Consider the following 17,179-nt stretch of genomic DNA (forward strand, 5'->3'; position numbering starts at 1 on the left):
TTCGTTTTTTTTTTTTCTTCTGTTTGCTTGTGTGGGATTGTTTTCCATGGCAAGCTCTCTAAACCTTCACCTACCAGAAGGGATTTCCATAGCTTCTTTTTGAGGATATTTCAACAGATTTTTCTTTTCTAGTAACCCATTCTAGTATTTAACTGAACTTACATACCTTTACTTCTATCCCTCCACAATGCTTTTGTCATGGCCTTGCTTTCCAGGAGTTCTACATTGAAGACCTTAAATTAGGATAGGCTGTAACAGGGCAGAGATTTTATGGTTTGCCTCAATAYCTGCATCCTATGCTTTAAAGTGAGTGGACTCTTAGCTTTAATACTACAAATAGAAATTATGAAATATGATAAAACACCTAGTGGTATCTGCTTGAAGTTGAGACCAGATGGAAAATCGCCCCTTTATTTAAAAACGTGCTTAGAATCATTTAAATTGATTGCTTTCCTCACTTCTCCAGYGTGCTTCGCCATCCCTAGAAGTCCTTTCCCAAGTGCTAGTTTTCCACCTCCTTCCACTCAGTCCTCAGACCTTGGGCACCATCTATCAGACTTGACAAAACTGGTGGTCATTCGCCCAAGAGCGAGTTACTTGTGAAACTAAACTGATGTGTCACTTAAAAAAATGCTTACATCTCCTGGTTATCAATCTTCTCCTTTTCTCCGGTATTTAGATTGCCCCGACTGCAATTACAAGTATTGTTATTTCAATAATCATCAATATATCAATAAAGTATTAATTGATAATAAAAACTCTAGTTGAAGGACCACTGTATGAGGTCTGCAAATCTAGTGAACTTGAATGTGACAGACCCACTGGTTCTCTTCTCTTCAGAAGGGACTTTTTGTTTTGTAATTACAAAGTTAGAAGAGAGGCCGAGTCTCATGTTAAAACAAAATCAAACAAAGAAGCAGGTTACTGAGTCAGTATGACTCTGTCTAGTTTCATCTCATCTTTCCTTTGTACATTGTCTGTTCAGATTGGATTTTATCTTTGCAACGGACCATTACGTGGCTAGCCCATTGTTAAAAGCATATAAAAGCATATAGGAAAAAAATACCCTGTCTTTAGCCTTGCAACAGATTAGTCAGAGTCCCTAAAACTCGGCTCCACCAATACCCTTTACTTATGCATTAGCTTAAGCTTTTGAAATAGATGAGGTTCAAGGCTCCTTCAGATTCAAGAGCAGCAGCACAGGTCTTTGCCTTTTAGAAAGGCAAGGACCAGAAACAGAATAGCTGTTTCTTACAAACACAGAAGTGCAGAAAATGTGGAGCTTTTCAACAGTAAGAGAAACACAGAGCAAGAAAACCCTAAACATCCCTTTCTCTGGGCATCTCCAGTTGCTTTCCCTCTTCTCTCTGTTGTTTCCAACTCATAAGCTGTGTAAGATGAGGCCTGTCCTCATCTCTGCTGCTCAGAATCGGGCCTTTTAGCAGCCTTCTGCAAATAATATGTGAAAGACTTCAGCAGGGATGGGGCTGTTGACTTTTGTTTTCTTTTTAACAGAGATCCTACACTGTGAAGAATTACATGCAAAAACTTCTATCAGTAAATACCTGTCCATCTCTCCTGTTGCAATATAATGCATTCCTAATGAAACCTTGTAGGCACTCAGGCTCCTGATGGAAAAAGCAAAGGGTCTATTTTCCCATTGAGGCATGGGGGATTTACATTATAATCCCCCATTAGCATTGATAGAAATTACCCGTGTAAATCTACCGTAGGTACTGGAAATAGGAAAAGAGACCACCAATATTTCAAATCAAAGCAGGGTTCTACTGACTTCATACATATTCATGGGGCTTTTTTATTTTACTTCTAGCCTCCCTCTTCTGATCAGTTACTGCAATGTAAGAAGCACCGTGCAGAGTGTTTTCAGTCATTGTTCCAAGCATCGTCTTTATCATTTTTAGAGGACAAAAAGCAACCTTTTTCCACTTGTTATAAATCAATTTTTAATTTTACAAGGAGAACAGACTTCTTATTTTTATGAAGGAGTCTTTAAAGAGCCCCCTCCCTCCTTTTGGAAGTTGGCCAGCAAGAGAATTTCATGCTGGCTTGCGGGATTGAGAGAAGACACAAACGTATTAGTTGCTTCTCCTGTGTGAGCACAAGGAGGCCCGGGACACTGGTTCTTGCAGATGGATCTGCTGGGGATAAAATGCACCCAGTGTAACGTGGCTGCAAGTTTGCATTAGCAGAGCGTGCAAGTGCAAGGCACCAAGAGCAGCCCCGGCATGACCAAAAAGCCCCTCAGCGGCTGCACCACTGCCCTGTTCGCTACAGAACACAGGTAACGAAAGAAGAATATTTTAGACTCATCTTCTGCGAGTTTGCTGACTGACAAGCTAGTCCCAAAGTGCAGGCATGACTGGTGATCACTGCAGCCCCAACAGGCTTCCACTCAGATCAGTGGGTCACAGACATCTTCCTAACATCCTGACTTGTAAAGCTGCTGACTTGAATTCAAYTCGCACTAAATCACTGCACTTTCCAAATACGTTTCCACTCTCCCTCCTGTTGCAGCAATGTCTTTTCTGGCCCCACTCCTTCTTCTCTTTCCTAGGCTATTCTTGCCAATACCTTTTTCTCCACAACCTGCTACAGCAGAAAATTATTGCAGAAAAAACGGATCTTCCCTTCATTGCAGCCTTTCCCTGATGCACCTTCCCTTGGTAGCCACACTAGGCAGACACCCTCTACCCCATTCAAATCTGAGTCATTCAGCCAGACAGAAGTCATACATAAGTCTGCCAGAGCCCTGCTTCCTATATAGRGTCTTTACAATGGAGAGGAAGTTTCCAGAGAGGGCTATAGGTGCCTGGACATCTCTCCAACGACAACTTGTGAAGTAAACCTACCACCCTGGGCCATCAGGGCTGTCTACAGAGTTTTGCTGCTATCGGTTTAAACGTTGTGAGTTGAGCACCAAGSATCAGGATCTCCCTTAAGGTGCAGTTCAGCATTACCAGACTTTAAGGACTCAGCCTTCCAAAGGGCACCTCAAACACCGAGTTAGACACCGAGGCTCCCAACACAAAGGCTGGGGGCAAACAGGACCACAGTGCTCCMCGAGGGCTGTGAGCTGGGCGAGAAGGGGCTTACGGGCCTACTGACAGCCCAGAGGTGCATCAGAAACTCCCATTCTCCAGAGATGGGACATCCCGGCCCAAGMAGGGATGGTTCAGCAGGAGCCAGAGGCCTTGCTGAAGGCAGTGGCCTGGACTCCTGCTCTCCAAGAGGCACCCACGTWGCCTTGTCAAGCACGGCCAGAGGAGAGGCCCACACCCAGCTTTATGCAAGAGCCTCCAGCTCACATTCCTGTCTGCAGCAGAGCAGCTGCAGGGCAGGAGCCTCCACCCAGGCTCACCCTGCTGCCCTTCCCCCAGACACAGCCGCTCTGGGCACTAATCTGGSCACTAATCCCACCGCTCGGCCCAACTCTGCCAACCCAGGGGTATCTCCCAGCTCCGACCAACCTCTGCCCCTTGTACAAGACAGTAGGTGACATTTTCTTGCACAAGGGGGGCCCGGTTGTCACCAGGTTTTGGCTCCACTGCTGCACCAGGCCCCTAGAGGATAGAGGTGCCGCTCCACCTACCTTTGGRATACGGGAAGCTGGCTCCTAAGCCGGGCAGGCCGGGGCACTTCTGTGCACGCAGAGAACTGTCCCTGCAGGTGCCCAGGAAGGCCCAGGCCAGGGAGGGAGATGTGCAGTGAATTTCAGGCCCTTCCACATTTAGAAGGTCACAAGGTGGGAATTTGAGAACATAATTCTTTTTTTTTTTTTTTAAACTATGATGCTAAAACTTTAATAATGCTAAATCCACCCAAGTGCCTTCCTCTCTCCTCCAGATCTGCTTCTGAATTACTGCCTATCTTTAAAAAGCTCGACTATTTTTGGTATTATTAAAATGAATAAAACTAGCATAGCTCTGGAATGAGTTACTTGAACATCTTTCTCTAGGTCACCCAGTACATCCCTGTGAATCATTGTCTATACTGGGAAACAGTCAATCCTGTTGAAAACGATGACTGTAAGTTTTTCAGTGCAGGGACTGTGCTTCTTCCTGTATAGCACAGAGAATAATAATAGTTACATTGTTTTTGTAACGGTTAAAAGCAGTAAGAGTATGTGAGCTTTCTGATAAAAACACACAGGAGACAGTCCTGCATAGAAATTGTGAATATCTTTGGAGTCCATTGGAAACTGGAAATGTTTTCAGATGCCATCCCACAATTTGTGGTTTTCAAGATGTTAGAAGTGAGGCATGCCTTTAATATAAATAAATAGATAAATAAAAATCTAACTTTAGGGTTGACCATCAGGGGAAGCACTTTTTGAATTGAATTTAGAATGTTCAGCAAAAACTTGAGCAGACTTCAGTAAAATCATCATTCTTTGGAGCCGAAAATAAGAAAAAGCACCTAAAGGGCATGTTACCATCTCCTTTAGAGCAGAGGTCCTCACTAGAACAAGATGGGCTGTGTTCTAGTACATGTTATTCACTGCTAAGATTCCCTCACAGTGATCCCATTGGAAGAAAAACTTAGGGCAACGCTTGGATTTGGGATCTGAAGTTGGCAGTTACTATCCCAACACTGTCACCTCACGAAGATTTGCAGAATCCTGCTTGCCAAGTGGTGTCACAGCAGTACTAGGTTACCCAGTGCAAAGAGAAGTGGTAAAAGTTGACCTTTAATTAGCTGAGAATTTAGTAACAATGGCAAAAGCTGTTTTAATAAGTCTTATAAAGGAAATTAAGCCTGCATAACAGTATTGAGTAACTCTGTCCTCTTGTCAGGAATTCAGTGTAAAACCTAAGGTGGATGGCAGCAGAATTCACTGTGTCACTCTGGCTGCTGAAACTACAGGTTCTGAACCCTGATTTCAGTACAGTGGTAAATAAACCATGGGAACAAAGGCAGAAATGCAAAACAGCACAAGGAAAAAAAGGAAAAAAAAAAAAAAAAGAAAGCAGTATCTGATGCAGAGCATACCATTGGATGTCACAGCTCGTGTCTGATTTTGGAATGTTTTAGACCGAGTTCCATATTGCCCTGAAAAATGGCTGGCCTGGGGTGGCAATTCGTTCCAGGCCCCACTCTGTGAAGGATGAAGGCTTGTCTGGGACTCGGCAGGGGGGTGCAGGCGCTGGGCCCAGGCTAAGTCTAGATCCTGGGGCTCCTCCTTCAGTTTTTCTCCTTCTTTGCCAACACGCTGATAGATTCTTCCAGTGCTGTCGTTCAGTAATCTTCTCATCCCTGTAATTTGTTTTTTAATTTCCCGGCTTTCGTCTCCTAATGAAAACAGAGCCACAGTTATCACTGTAAATTAGCAAAAAAAGGGTAATGGGTAGAGATTAGTGATTTGAGATGCCAATAAGAGTTTCTAGCTRTTGGAACAGCAAATAAATAAATAAAGAGGAGAAAGAAAAGACACGGTTGAGCCAGAGTTAGTAGGTACCAGGCTATGCTTTAGCACAGCAACGGYTGAGATCTCTCATGGTTAAAAGACCTGCTGAACTTGGCTTTCTTCATGCTATTTCTAATGCTTTGATGAGTAAGATTATTTTTCTCCAGAAAGAAACCATAACAGCAAGAGCAGCTTCAAATAAAGGCTGATCTTATTCAGACACTGACATCAGTGGATGTTTTTCAAGCAAAGCCTGAATGATCAGACCCTTTATATATCAGCTTGCTATATGCATAAGGATAAAAATTAATAAATACCACACACACATACACATACAGGGTAACACAGGATCCATTGATTCTAATGGAACAAGATCAATTCCTTAGTCCRCAGAATGTAATAATACTGGATTACAGAAGAATAAATTAAAAAGCAGCTAATACATCTGTAAGTATATAGCCTAACTGCTGGATGTCTTGAGAGCACAGATTATGAAAGCGAAAAGAAAATATATACAAGAAAAATGTGACCGTTTCAAATAAATTCAGCACATTTATATAATAATGATTACATACTTTAATACTCTTGGCACCATTTAAGTATTAATTTTATGTATGAAACTGCTGATTGCACAATGAATATCTATGTTTTGGGCAGGGAGTAGCTATTTTGCTCGTTAAAGCATGCATTACATTTCGCTAGTAATAAGGAGTGCTCATAACCACTTCTGTCATAAGAAGCTTCTATTTTTTACTGTTAATAGAAAAACGAAGCATCTCCAGCAAATGGAATAACGAAGATCAAGACACTGATGAATCAACCTCCTTTTATAATATACTTAATACGTGGCATCCTGTAATGAATTTAGAGTCTTTCCTTGCCCAATAAATCTGCGTTTTGGGGAGAATCCATGTGCAGAGGAAATTTCAGAGAAGAAAGCACGATGATACCTTGTTGAAGCAGGAAAACCACCTGTTGGCTTTTCAAAACTGCGTAACACGAGGTTTGCAAACTGCTTTATCAATGCCAGCACAAAGGGGAGCTGCCCACTCCCGCACACGCTTGGACAGTCGGCTGTAAACACCAAAAACGCAGCATCAGGCGCTCGACACCTGACAGGGGCCGAGTACAGCGCGCCGGGATGTCCGGGGAGGCAGCTTTTTGCTCCGGAAAGCAGGAGGAGGGCAGGCCTGGGCTCCCATCCCACCCGCATGCCGGTGGCCGGGCCAGCTCCGCTTCCCTTTGGGATACCGCCAGCTGGCTCCAGCCCATCCCAACCCATTCTCGGCTYGCGGGAGAGCTTCCAGGCCCAATGTCGGAAATACTTCTCGACCCGGGGCGTCCGCTGCTTCCACTCTAGCAAACCTGGGAGACCTGGAGGGGTTTTACGCTGGCCAGGAGGGGTTTTACGCTGTGTTTATTTTGCTGCTTTGCCCAAAGATTCCAGGGAGGATGTGTGTGTAGAGGGGTGGTAACCAACAAACCACAGCCCCAATTCCTTTCCCTTTAAAATGAGGTTTTTGAGAGGCGCTGCCCTGAGCTGTGGAGTGTTTGCAATTCCCACCCTCGCTGGGAATCCAGAGCGCTCCAAATACCACTGAGCTGCGGTTGCGGAGACAGCCGGACCCGAAACGCGCTGGCACCRAGAGCTTTCCCTTTTGCTCTCCACGGTGGGCCAGATCCTTGTCACGTCCCTGTACCTGAGCTCCAAGACCTCCCATGGTASAAGACCCACAAAATAATCCTCATCCCAGCACTGAGGGGCTCGCAGCTTTATGTTCTCAACTCCTATTTGTGCCAACAGCAAAATTATTATGAATATGAACCAGGTTTCCCCTTCGCCTCCCCCTATCAGGTTTAGTGGCTGCCTGCTACATGGCTGGTCAGGTGACGCTCTGCTTGAAAGATTGAATTTCCCTTCCCCAATTACATAAAATATTAAAGTTAACTGAGTTTACTCAACCTTGATGCTGGTCCCTTGTCGCTCCACAAAGGGATTTTTCCATATACTTGCACGAGGGGACTACTTACAAATGGAAAATACTAATACATAACAACAGCCCCCAAGCTTGCTGCTAGTCCCCTAAAAGGGCATCTTCATACCCAGGTACTGCCACTTTACAACGGGGTGATTCCTTACAAAATTCACCTTGTCTTGCATGAAAGGCCTGCAAACACATGGACCAGAGCCTGGATCCCAATTTCAGTGTGATTTTATCCTCCTCATGGGTATATTTTATAAGATTTTTCATATTTTGAGGGCCTTTAACCTGTACCAGCCTCTCTACAACGTCAGTCCGCCTGACACCCGAGGACTGTGTAACTGATGCTACATCAYGGGCCTGAACCTACAGACGGCCTGAAGCACTGACAGGTCTCACGTTTTGCTCCTTCCTTACTGATTTGGTTAAAAAGTTCTACAGCCCAACAACAGCATTTTGCTGTGGGCTATTCTGCTGTTGCTCATTTTAACAGATAATAAGCAGGTAATTTAAAAGACTAAAAAAAGGGAAGATTGAGCAGGGAGGGAAAGCAAAAGGCTTAAGCTGCCATGTCCTAAGGAAGTGCCAGCCTCCTTTCCAAATGCTGAACAGGATAATAAAGCACTGAAAGAGAAATTTATTACATAGAAATCTGAATCATACACCTGTGAATCATACCTCTGAAAAGTCTCCTGAGAAAACTGTTGTGGACGAAGAGGAGCAGTATTTGGAATATATATCCCAGGTCACCCCTACCAGGATTCAACACGTAGCAGATTCCCTGCTGCTCCCAGGAGATGGGAACGTCTCCAGACAGCAAATACAGGGCAGATCCTGTTGTTTGGATTTCTGAGACCCCCTGGTTTTAACATGGTTTTATTTGAAACTAACAAACTTTCTTGTAAAGCATTGCTCARAAAAGATCAGCTCGCCAAACTGATCCCTACTTAGTAACTTTTGTGTGAGATAATGATAAAAAGTTAAAACAAAAACCAAAACAACAAAAATGCTTTTTAAATTACTACTCTAATTGTTGCTGTGATGGTCCCTCACACAGAATCTAATCTTTCTCAAGGCCTGACTGTAATCCGGTACAACAGCAAAAGGCAAAACAAACCCCTTCATAAATACTACATCAAATGCTCACAGAAAGGAAAGACTTCAGAGTGAATCTGAACTCCTTCCTTACTGCAAGCACATGCACCTTATCATAACTTATTGCCTCGAAAGTTTTCAAAGTGTTAACAATTAAAAATGCAAAAGCTAAAACCTAAAAAGAATTAGCACTCAGGTGCTAAGCACGAAAAGTAAAATAACTCCATCAGTGACTCTGGTTAATGAAACACCATTGATAATTCAGTAATTCAAACCTTAACTCCTAAATGCATCAACATCTTTTCACTATCATGCTTATCAAACTTAATGCAAATATAGAACCCTGCCTACAAACTACGCACTTTTCCAAGCAAATTAATTGTCAAAATATTGCCACAATGCYACAAAGAACTCTACAATTATCTGCATCCACATGCTAAAAATGTAGCTATTGCAATAAGAAACGTGACAATCAAACATGTAATTAATGCATATATTAGGTGGTATCTATATGAATGAAGTAGGGCTGGCTAATAAGAAAACATTTCTCCGTTTGGTTTGTGTAAATAAATAACTTGTGTTATAGTTTTAACATTTCTGAGAAACATTTTGGGTAATATACATGAGCAGCTGATTTCTTTTAATTAATATCTCATTCTGTGTTCTCCTATACCTGGTCAGATGCATCTTCCAAGAAACCCTTTCCTTTCYTGGCTACACAACTAAGCCTCTTCTTCCTCAAGCTGCCTCCTGAAGGAACTTTGTGTTACACAGATTTCCACCCTTGTGTGAAGCTGGTGAGTAAGTTCACGAGTTATCACGAGGGTGGATCCACAGCAACAGACAGCTCGACAAACACACGGGACACATGATGCGAGAGGAGCAGCCTGGCCCGCAGGGAAACACCGTTTGGGAAAGGAGAAAAAGTAAATGCAAACGGTTGAAGAGGCTGGGACTGAGCAYGCAGGTTGTATCATCAGAGGTATTAAATGCTGCTCTACTGAATACTGCCCTTCCTAGGCCAGGAAATTCAGCTGCTGTGTTTGAGGAGTTTGCAAGGAGTCAGGTGTTTCTGCCTCTTTCTTCTACTGCAGTGTGGTCTGAGACGGGAGAYGTGTGTTTCCCTACGAGACCTGAGGTTTCCTAGGTCAAACTGCAAGTTGCTGTGACTGCTCAGTTGCCAATTTGAATGTGGCCTCTGTGTAGCTGAGCGGGTAGAATGAGCACACAGTTCTCAAGTAAGAGAAGAACCTGGCATAGAAGAACCTCTGCTGAACAAGTAACATGGACAACACGACGCTTGGGGAATTAAAACCTTAAATCCTAGTCAAGAGGGAGAGCAGTGATCACAGACCATGTCAGAGGGCTGCACAACAGGAGTTACAGTCCACAGAATTTCACTCCCAAGAAGATCATCAGGGCACTGAGTCTGTTCTACTTGCAGCATCTTGGCAGTGCTCTAAAATGCCATTTAAAGGCCCTTGCCTTCATGACACTGCACTAAGCACCAGAGATCCTGCCTTGAGTTATGCTGCATCTCCCTCAAATTATATCCCCTCACCCACTGCCCCAAAATCAGAGCATGAAAATACATGGACTGACGGATGCCAGTGCCTACTACAAGATCTGCCAGGCTAAAAACCATCACAAGCAACACTGTAAGCAGAGCAATTTGCTGAATTTGCACATGTCTCATGAGACCCCTAAATGTCTCAGGTYTTGGACTTTTACGTCACTGGAAGAAGAATCAGACCACGGGACAGCCTAGTCACCCCTGCAATAAAACAGCTTTCCCCGAGAGCTTGGTGGAACAGCATCAAACACACACACAACACCATCAGATCCAAAAACCTAAGCCACACACTTCTAAGCCACAACTAGCAACAACTAAATCACCTGGGAAACTGCAAGTGAACAACTGTTCAATAAATAGAGTCATGGCATCATATAATCAAAAGCAAAAAAAAGCAATAATTCCCCCCACTTCTTTGACATATTCTAGGCCAAAATCAACAGCAGCCCTTTTCAGCCCCGAAGGGAAACATTTTACAAAGTTGGATCATTGGGAAACATACATATATTTAAAAAGAAAGAAAGAAAAAAAAAAAAGCAATCTTAATTATATAAGCTATTATTGCAACAATCATTCTCGGGATATAATTCTATTAAAAGTAACAAGCAACTTCATAGACTTATGTTAAGTCAACTTTTTCTCTATGAATAAATTGCAAAGGATATTATGCCCGGGACAGAATAAATTCTTGGAATTACTGAGTAACTTATGCATCATTCCCCTGTTCCAAGAACACATTACTTATTTGAGCATGACACAGTGAAGTTATTAATCTGCTGCCTTCCATTTCAACAATGGGGAACGCCGTAAAACGCGCAGACACCTGCATTACAGCACATTTCAGTTCCGCTTTATATCAGTCATAAACATCTCTGTTTTGGACATCTCCTCAAAACAAATGCTCCGAGCATACTGTGCGTAGCATTCGATTTTATGAAACTATAAAAGTTCTTCACTGTTAATTACACAGACAAATGTCTCATCACACATTTGGTTACCAGGATAATATAATTAGTTTTCTACATTAACCTTTCAAAGAGAGAGCCTGAATTTCAAGTTGAAAGCATTGTAAAAACACCCAGCCTGGAGGTATATTTTATTTCCGCCTTTTTGTGATAATAAAATATTAAAACTGGGAAAAACAATGTGGTATATGGAAAAAAAGCATTTTATTGAGACAAGATGCCTTTAACGAGTGTTGTCCATGGGCCATGGTGGTGCAGTCCCCTCATGGGCTTGAGTTCCTAAATCTGTGGTTGACAAATGGTAAAAGCTGAAGAAACTTCTGCTTAAGCCTTGAATATGAACAAGATTTAAGCATTTGACTCCAGGCTGTGATCCYTTCACCCCAAATTTCACTAAGTCTGTGTTCAGTGTACCTGTGTGTAGAAAGATTGAATTCCTATTTACAATCTTATCAAAACTAAAGGCTGGATAACACAGCAAGTCACCTTGTTGGCTATTCCAAAAACAAGCCTCCTAAGCTGATCAAGCTCCRCATAGCAGTTGAGCCAACCTCACAACCAAAAGTCACTTCAGCATCTCATTCCTCTAGCAAGAATGGAGCTTCTTCTACTTTCCAGTTTGCATTCAAACAAAGCTGTATTTTGGCCCTTTATACTGGTGCCAAAAACCACTCTCTGGGTTCAACAGTCTTCCTTCCTGACCATTTGACCCTTAATTTCTTCACATGTTAACCAAGCTGGACACTTCTGACTTGTTTTTCCTAGAGTCTCCTCCCTTCTCTTCGCTGCATCTCCTACAGTCATTTTTCACTGTGTAACCAATCATATGTACATTATATTTCAGATACAGTCCTCAGACCTGAAGACCTGGGCTCAGTATGGAATCACAGAGCAGTTGGGTTTGGAAGGAACCTCCAGAGATCACCTGGTCCAATCCYCCCGCTCAATCAGGGTCAGAAAAAAATGCCCAAGAAAAGTCAGCTTTTGAGTATCTTCAAGATTGGAGACTCCACAACCTCTCTGGCTAACCTGTTCCAGTGTTCAAATTCCCCCACAGTGAGAGGGTCTTTTCTTCTGTTTTCTGAACAGACCCATCTCTCTCATCCTCTATTCACAAGAGAAGCTCCAGTTCCTTCACCATCCTTGGCATGTCCAAATGTCCAAAGGATGTCCAAAGCACCCACTTCTTTGACAGCTCTTGGCTGTCCTTGCTCTATTATGTCCTTCTCTCTGTTGTCTGGGGCAGCCCGGCACTGGACCCAGCACTCCTGATGTGGCTTCACCAGGACTGAGTAGAGGGGAATGACCATCTTTCCTGACCTGCTGGCAACTCTGCCTAATGCAGCCCTGGGTACCCCTGGCCTTTTCTGCTGCAAGGGACAATACTGTGAAGGTTCACACTTGTGTCTTCGAGGACCCCCTGCTCTTTCTTTGCAAAATTGTTTTTCAGCTGGACAGCCCTCAGCATGTTCCRCTATGTGAAGTATCTCCTCCTCATGTGCAGGACTTGCCATTCCCTTGGTTGAACTTCAAGAGGTTCCTCTYGGCCCATTTCTCCAGCCTCTAGAGTAACAGCAGTGCAAACATCTCTTCTATCAGCCACTCCTCTCAATTTTGCATCATCTGCAAACTTGTTGAGGGTGCACAAGGCCCTATCATTCATGACATTAAGGAAGAAGTTAAAGTTATTGGGCTTAACAAGAGTAACTGGATCCCAGCAGCTGATAACAGCACTCTGAGCCTAGCAGTTCTCAATCCACCTCTCTATCCACCTACCTAGTCTGTACTTAAGCTATTTGTTTCTGAAGATATTATGGAAAGCAGCGGCCCAAAAGCCTTACCAAAGTTAAGACAAACAGCATTCACTGCTCCACTAATCCACCAAGTCTGTTTTAGTTGCTCCATCACCTACCCATGAATTGAGGAGAGGCTGACTGGCCTGTAGTTCCCCAGATCTGTCCTCTTGCTCTTCCTGAAGACAGGAGTGACATTTGCTTTCTTGATATCTGGTAAGGAAATTCCTTGATGGGACTCATTTTATTAAGGATTAAATTCAAGCTAACTTCTGCTATAGCTGGACTTTAGACACCGAAATATAACAGAATATTCAATCACAATCCAAAGCTGGGCACACTCAGAAAGATACAGACACACAAAGCMAAAAATCAAACCAAAAAAAAAAAAGAAACTAAATCAAAGCACAATCAACTGGTCTGACCCACTGCACAGAGACCAAAGCACAGACTCCTGCACATTCTTAGCAGCATCCAGGCTTAAGCAGCTAAATGCCTAACTCCTGCCAAAGCCTCCTCATCATTTTCAGTTGGAAGAGAAAGCACTCCAATGCAGGCTACACCAAAAAAGCTCACAGAACACAGAACTCAAACAGAAAGCACATCAGACACCTTTGCTTCTCAAAGAAAAACGGGTATAGGGAAGAGCTATTTGCTCAAAAACCTAATAGTGAGAGGTTGAGCTGCAAACTTACTACAGCGCTCACTCTGCTTAAATATTTCAAACAGTCTAAAACATTCTCCTTTCCTCTTCCATTTGCTGCCCACCTCTAAAAGAGGATAGAGCAAAAAGCTTAAAACTCCTACAAGGAGTCCTTAAGGAGAGGCAGACACCTCCCCTTGAGCAATCCAAAGTTCTCTCCACAAAGTCACTTCCTTTCTTAAAAGCCTGAGCAGGACGACCAAGAACTTGTTTTACACCAAGAATCTTTATAGCAGGACAAAAAGAGACTTATATTTCCCTGGAACTTGCCTCCTGTCCTTTTGTAAAGAGGTTCAGCACTCGGATGAGGCCCTAAATATGAGGGAGTGGGGCTGGAAGTAGGAAAGGAAGGAGCTGTCTACAGCAGAATAGTTACAGAGGACAACGAGCACAGGGACACGAAAGATAAAGGTTCACTGATAACCAGTCCTATCATGCTGAGATATACATATCTATATCTATATATAATATAGATATATCACACTGCAGCTTATATAGTACTTTTCTGTTTTCTTTCCACATTTTTAACTGTTGATTTAATTTAATTTTGCCATAGCAGGATTAGCAGGCAGTCTTCAGAGGTGAAAGGACATTACATTAAGACAGCACATTAATCCTCTATCCCACCCAAGGCAGAAGCAAAAACCAAACAAATAGCAGCTTCCTGGAAATTGAATTTCTGTTATCCAGATGTCAAAGATGTAATACCCCAATTACACAAACTATTGCCAGTGAAGCATGCCAGCAAATATGCAATGTAAATGGGGTGAGCACAGAGCTGCAAAACTGCACAGTCAGCATCTGGCTCTCTGAGCGAGTGATAATTAGCACTGTGTGGAGACACTAATAAACATTTATGTCTGAAATTACAACTTTTAGCAGTGTTAATAAAGGATATATTGGCAATTCGTAGAATAAAAGGGTCTTGAAAAGAATGTCATATTAAACAATGGCAGGCACTTCCTGTGCTTGCACAGGGTTTTTTTCCTCCTCTCTAATTGCAAATGGCCACGCTATGTTGCTCAGGAATTAATCAACACAAGAACGTACCTAAAAAATACGGCTGTGTTTCTTTGGTCTCCCCATTAACATCGTTGCTGTAGTCGGAGATCTTATATATCTCGTGATGGTAATCTGGAATGAAAAACGATTAAAAAAATTAGAACTCAAGTGATCTGGAAAAAATGAACACGAACGCACTGCTACAGTTTTACTACATAATTTATCAATATATCTGCAGTTTATTTCACGTACATCAAATTAACCACAGGAAATGTGCTCTGTATCAGCACCTCCTAAAAACCTTGGCTCACACTGGGGGGACTTTGCTGAAATATTTCACAGATTTTAGGGAATAGCTACGCCTGCCCTAAATTACTGTGTTCATTTTCACAGCAAATTATCCCACCAGATGCCAATTATCTGGCTTCTTGCTTTACAGATGGAAAGCAGATTTGTAATGAAAACTTTACCTTCCTAGAGACCAAAGGAAACTTTCAAACTCCACCTCAATAACGAAACCAGCAACACGTATTAGGGCTGCACCTTTCAGCAATGCTGAGTTATCTTGTTTGCAACAGCCTCTGAGGAAAGGAGGACCAGGCACATCTTAGGATAGGTACCTATGGAAACCGATGTCCATAGTGACCCTAACAATAAATATTAGTGTCTTGTTTTCAGAAATACTTCTCAACACACGAAAAATCTGACTTTCTATCTTAAATAAAAGCAAAATTTGGTGGCTCGTGCCCATTACAAACACAGACATGTGTTCAGTAACAAACACGAAGCTTTGTTTACAGACATGTACAGGGGAAGTGCAATTACAAGAAAAAAAATATGTATCTAAAGGCAATTCTCTTGGATTCTGCCTCTGCTACGGCACATAATTTGTCCTTAGGCAAATCACTCACAACTGAGCAGTATAATCAGTATCTGAAAAGAGCTCCCTACCTCTTCACGTAACTCCTTTTAGTCCTGGACTCCGGGTCCAGACTATCTCAGCTACTCCCCCTGTAAGCAGGGTTTTTATATTGACCTGCCTCACAGAGAACAGGGTAGAGATTAATAAACACATGGAAAAGTACTTGGAGGGATTCACTTAAAAGACGCAACAAAAACCGCACAGCAGTGTAAGCAGTTTCTGCTYGGGCGAGAAACACACCTGCCCCTCGGACACAACGATCGATTCCAGAATTCAGAGGTCTCCTGGAAGTCCCCAAAACACCCGTTTTTGTTGTTGTTATTATTTATTTTTACAGCCTGATTGTCTCAATAGAAGCGTAGGGAGGAAGAACAGCACAAGAACAACAACAGAATCAAGTACAAGGCAGCAATACAAAGGAGAGGAAGAATGACACTTTCCTGAAAAGAAATGTCATGGTGCAACAAAAAGGAAAAAAAAAAGGAAAAGTGACGTGGAGAGGTCAGCAACAAAAGGCTAGGCAGGAAGGTAAAGCTGGGGTTTCTGTGCTGCATGGAGCAAGTGCAAGGCACAGGCTGCATGATGCAGAAAGGGCAAAGGTGATGGCCAAGACACGACATCCAGACAGCAGCAGCCCCTTCTGTAGGGCTAAAAATAAATGTATACGTGTGCAAACTGCTTGGAGTGCTCACTAGCTTTTCTCTATGCTTTTATCCAAGCATTTCCAAGCTMTGGTACGAGTATGTGGAAAGTAAACAGTAAAAGACTGTTAGGAAAAGACTAACAGATCCCTCCCAGTGCCTAGATATACGGCTCACACGTGGCTGCTTCTCTCACACTCCCATCTCTGTATCAGCTGGTCACAATACTCTTGTTTTCTGACCTCTACCTGCTACCTTAATGTCCCATTTCACCCCAGAGGTGGCTGCATGTTAGTGAAGCAGGGATTTCTTCTGGATACGGTAGTTGAAGCGATTCCCMTGTGTTTGTGAAGTTGTTTTGGGGACAGGATAAGCGCTGCGCATAAACACACCCGGGGAACAGACCGTGCGTTGCACAGAAGCAAACCCGACATATGGTTTTCCCTTTGGTTTCCCTCGTCTGCCTCCGATGTCACAGCCCAGGGGCTGTGAAACCCCTATCAGTTTCACAACAGTAAACACTAAACTGTGACACTGCTGAATGACTCCAGCAAGAGGCAAAGGCCAATTACAAGAGACAACTATTTATAYGTAATTATCTTCATAATCAACCATGATAGGAAAAGGACGCAAGAGCAGGCTCTGCTAAAACGAGATTTTTTTAATCTTCACCATTCTCAAAAGTACAAAACACACATTTGCTCTCCAGGACTTACTTTTAGCGGAGCTTCTTATTGACATTTCTATATCCAAGAAGAAACACCAAATCAAATATGAATTGCTGATAATCTACCCACACAATTTTGTTTCCCTACTAGATCAGGCTTAGCTATAGTGCTGCAACCACACAGCTACAAGTGGCAGCTGAGCAACTGGAAAACACTGCTCTGTTTCTGAGAGCACTCACTGTTCTTTTCACAGTTTTATTAGGACGGGAATAAAACCAAGGCTTCGCTTTTGCTTTTGCTTTTCCATGCACCTGCCCCAGCCCAGGGCTGCACAAACACAGCACTGAAGTGAGGAGAATATCTGATAAATAAGATATATACACATATATACGTGAACACACACACTGTGT

At 42.9% G+C, this 17,179-nt stretch overlaps 1 protein-coding gene across 1 annotated transcript in view; it reads right to left on the bottom strand.

Annotated features, from left to right (window-relative positions):
* Positions 1-15,178, bottom strand: part of BEND7 (BEN domain containing 7) — a 39,786-nt gene extending 24,608 nt beyond the window's left edge. Inside the window, exons 1-3 of the mRNA XM_026033304.1 lie at positions 15,169-15,178; positions 14,587-14,670; positions 5,011-5,310 (exon numbers count right to left, since the gene is read on the bottom strand). Coding sequence (XP_025889089.1) covers positions 5,011-5,310; positions 14,587-14,670; positions 15,169-15,178 — 394 coding nt within the window. The remainder of the gene's footprint in view (positions 1-5,010; positions 5,311-14,586; positions 14,671-15,168) is intronic.
* Positions 15,179-17,179: the final 2,001 nt, after the last annotated feature.

This window comes from Nothoprocta perdicaria, unplaced genomic scaffold (genome assembly GCF_003342845.1).
Source record: "Nothoprocta perdicaria isolate Ctin4 unplaced genomic scaffold, notPer1 scaffold_127, whole genome shotgun sequence".
In the NCBI taxonomy this organism is placed as follows: domain Eukaryota; kingdom Metazoa; phylum Chordata; class Aves; order Tinamiformes; family Tinamidae; genus Nothoprocta; species Nothoprocta perdicaria.